Genomic DNA, 3,855 nt, shown 5'->3' on the forward strand with positions numbered 1-3,855 from the left:
GAGTTCATTCAAAGCTGAGACACTGGAGGGTGAGAAGGCAGGAGCGGTGGTTGGTTCCACCCCGCTTCCCCTTCTGGTCTGTCTTGCCTAAAGGATTTTAAATGTGAAGGTCTACTAATTCTAAAAATACCAAGGACCGCTGTAAGTGTAAGAGCTACTACCTGAGTTATTAATTCTATTTTTGTATCATGAGTCAACTTAACTCTATTAAAGCTGACTAATTCTCCCCTCCAGTATGCAAGGGTTTTGACCCTATACAAAAAATAAGCCTAAAGTGCCGATTTTATGCATTTGGATGTAATTCTAATTTCCATCCAAACAAATATGCTGCAAATCAAATGCTGAAAGAAAAATCCTGGTCATTCGCTAATAAATAAATGATGTTTCCTAACAGTAAGAACAAACATCAAACAAAAAATTTAAATTTTATATATATTCAACTTGTTTGTATACAAAACAAAGAATAAACCCTCCTGCGTGTCAAAAAGAACCCTCCATATCAGAGCCCAGCAGCAATGGAACAAGTTTTGATAGTTCCCACACAGCAAGAACAAGCATTTTCTGGGAAAACAATAACAAGTACAGGAGCAGAAGGAACTAAAATAGATTATATTAATCCAAGTTTCTTGGAAACCAAGCGCCAGCGGCTCCAGCCATAACTGCAGAGCCGTGTGCGGCGAGCCCGCGGCATGGCGGGGCATGCGTGAAGACCTGATGAGCACAGCCAGCTTTTAGCTCTTCTATATTTAAGTATATCATGACTAATATCCTTACAGCCCCATGTTAAAGGTGTTACAACTTTACTTTTTTTTTTTATAAATTGGGAACCTTGTTGGTGCTTTCTCCCCTCGTGGGACCTAGGGCTAATTTTCAAGCTCCATTGCTGTTGTGAGAAGGTGCGGTTAAACATCAAGAAGCATCCCCAGGTGTGCCGCAGGCTTAAATAACCTCACCGCCTTCCTGGAGTGCTTCGGTTCTCCCACCAGCCTTTGGCATGAATCAGTCTTTTTTTTTGACCCTTCAGAAAGTGACTCTGAAGCTTTAAAAAAAGGGATGAAGATAGAACACAGGACAAAGCTTCTGAAAAGCTTCCCTGTGTGACTGCCGTCGGTGTTTAGGTCCTCGTGCGACCGTCCCCATCTGTCACGTAGGCTCTTTGCAGGCTTATGGGTGCTGGGGAATGTATACACCTCTCGCCATAACAAGTCTTCTTGGCGGTTTGTCCGTCAGTTCAAGCTGTTGAATGGCCCCTGGGAGTGGAAAGTGCCGTGTCTAAATGTAAACTGCTGGTCGTGTAGACTGATGCTCAAAGTCGCTGGACAGTGCAGATGTTTGGCATATACTTACAAGCATTGCCTGTTGTTACAGAGTACCAGGAGATGGAAATGGGTTATACGGTGTCATAAATTATGCAAGGCACTAATTAAATGTTGTCATTTATCATCTGAGTGTTTGATGAATGGCTTTAACTGTAGGAATCCTCTGCTTTGAGTTTTAGCTGGTTAATTCTACCCTGCCCCACGATATACCGAGGTACCGCTGGGCACTTAAGCAGCGGTTGGGTGAGACGCTTTGCCAACCATCCCGTGTCCTTTGTTCCAACAGATTCGTTGCGGGAGTTCAGCAGCAGGTCGGGAACAGGCTACGTCACTGAAGAAATATGGAAAAAAGCTGGTAAGTGTTTGCTAGTAACATCGGCGAGGGATTCTGCCGGCTCAGTTGAGGTAAACACAGATGCCGCAGATTTGCTCTGCGGAAACAGGAGAAGCCCAGCTGCAGGAACGCCCCAGGATGTGCACATCTGGCTACCAACGCCCCCAGCCGGGGTTTTCCAAAGGGCTCTGCTCCTTCTGTACGATGCCAGTGGGGATCCCGAGGGGCTGAGCCTGGCCTCGCTGCTCCCAGGAGGGGTCGAGATGCTGGTGCTGACTGTGGCCCGCAGGCACCACACCGCTGCATCTCAACGTCTCTCGGAGGCTCACCTCGCTCCTCGGGCGGGTGGGTGAAGCTGCTCTTTTCTTCCAGAAGAAGCCGTGAACGAGGTGAAGCGCCAGGCCATGTCGGAGGTGCAGAAAGCGGTGGCGGAGGCCGAGCAGAAGGCGTTTGAGATGATCGCCTCTGAGAGGGCTCGGATGGAGCAGACCATCGCAGATGCTAAGCGCCAGGCCACCGAGGATGCTTTCTTAGTGATAAACGAGCAGGAGGAGTCTACGGAGGTAAGGTGCCAGGGGACATCCTAGGAAGGGACTTTCAAAGACTCACAAAGTCTCCAGGTCCTGCCTGGCATCCCTTTCCCTTTTAGAAGTCTCTCTCCAATCAATAACTAAAGGGATGCACTGATACCAGTAAAAAAACGTTGCTTTTGATTTTGCTGGCAGAGGAATCAGCCTAAACAGTGCCTGCAGCACCCACATGTGCACAACAGCCACGTGAAGGCACCGCTGTGCACCGTGAGCTGGACCCAGTCTAACGACCGGGGATCTTTGGGGATTGAGGGAGGTATGGAAGCAAAGGGAAAGGGATGCCGGTGGATGCAGCTCTCCTTTTAGCTCAGAAATCTGCTCTTGAGGGGTGCTTGATCTGTGCAGAAAAGGAATTGCTGTTTGTGGGCTTTAAAATAACACAGGGTAGAAACTAGGCTGCAGGTGAAGTTACACGTACCTGATACCACACCCTGGGTCGGTGCAGACCAGCCTGGTGCATCTGTATTGCCTCAGATGTTGTTGTTTCACTGGTTCCCGAAACACGGGCACAGGTAGCCCTGTGGTCACCTCATCTCCAGAAACAGGCTCCCCACATCTCTTGCTACGCTGCTCCCATACGTTCGGGGCTGGGTGGGAAGCGCCTGTGCGGGGTGGCTTGTCCCTGCGTTACGGAAAGCCTCGTAACGCCCAGTGAGACGTTGGCACGTTGGAAAAGCAGGGATGACTCTCAGTTTGTCAGAGCCAGCAACGCCTGCTTGAATGGGTGTCTCTTTGAGAATTTCTTTCTACTCCTCATTCATTCGTTACCTTCACTGGTGCTTAACTGGAAGCTCACTTCATTAAGCTTTGGAGATCTCGGCTGGACTGGGAAAGGAGAATTGCATGGCTAATTCCTGCACCGCCACGTCCCATCCTTGTAGGATTTGCTTCTTGTTTTAATTTCTCTGTGTGAATGCAAGAGCAGAGGCTTTGTGTCTGCCGAGCAAAAATCTGATGGGAACGTGGAGTTGGTGTCCGCTGGGACTGTGCAGGCAGCAAAGTCGCGTTTCCCTCCTGCTGGGGGGGTTTCTGTCCACCCTGCTGACCCGGGCTCGGGAGGGTCTGGTGCCAGGGTCCCTGTGCATGGCCCGGACTGTGTAAATATGAGGTGGTACTACAGAGAAGTATGTCTATACTATTTCCTGATTAAATCACTGAAGGACAAATGCACCAGCCAGTAAACACATGATGGGAGTGGGTGGAACTGCTCAGGAAGCCGTGGAAGAAATGAGACAAGTAACAATTTCTCCATAGGGGAATACCAGAGGAGTGTCCTCCTCCTCCTCCGGCCGTCCCGGGGAGCAGTGTGGGCCCTCGGGAGCGGCCGAGCACCCCCCACCAGCGCCAGCCCCATCTCCCCAGCATCCAGAGCTCTTTCTCTAAAGAAAACATGTCACGTATTCTGGCACACGGTGTAACTTCTGAAATACGGTTTAAAAACACCACTTGAAGCGTAAACAGCTGTAAAGCAGTGACCCAGTTTTCCAAGAGTTACTGCAGGCTCCTGTGGGGTTTCTTTTTTTGGTTGCAAGTCCTGCTTCTCTTGGGAGACCGAGGAGCCTTGGGGACGCGCTGGCTCTGGAGCAGCTCGCTGCCGACCAGCTCGCTTTGG

At 49.9% G+C, this 3,855-nt stretch overlaps 1 protein-coding gene across 1 annotated transcript in view; it reads left to right on the forward strand.

The window, feature by feature from the left end:
• Positions 1-3,855, forward strand: part of CBFA2T2 (core-binding factor, runt domain, alpha subunit 2; translocated to, 2) — a gene marked incomplete at its 3' end in the record, with an annotated part of 15,387 nt that overhangs the window by 10,412 nt on the left and 1,120 nt on the right. Inside the window, exons 9-11 of the mRNA XM_010284222.1 lie at positions 1,119-1,142; positions 1,606-1,674; positions 2,026-2,216. Coding sequence (XP_010282524.1) covers positions 1,119-1,142; positions 1,606-1,674; positions 2,026-2,216 — 284 coding nt within the window. The remainder of the gene's footprint in view (positions 1-1,118; positions 1,143-1,605; positions 1,675-2,025; positions 2,217-3,855) is intronic.

Source organism: Phaethon lepturus, unplaced genomic scaffold (genome assembly GCF_000687285.1).
Source record: "Phaethon lepturus isolate BGI_N335 unplaced genomic scaffold, ASM68728v1 scaffold31803, whole genome shotgun sequence".
Lineage (NCBI taxonomy): Eukaryota > Metazoa > Chordata > Aves > Phaethontiformes > Phaethontidae > Phaethon > Phaethon lepturus.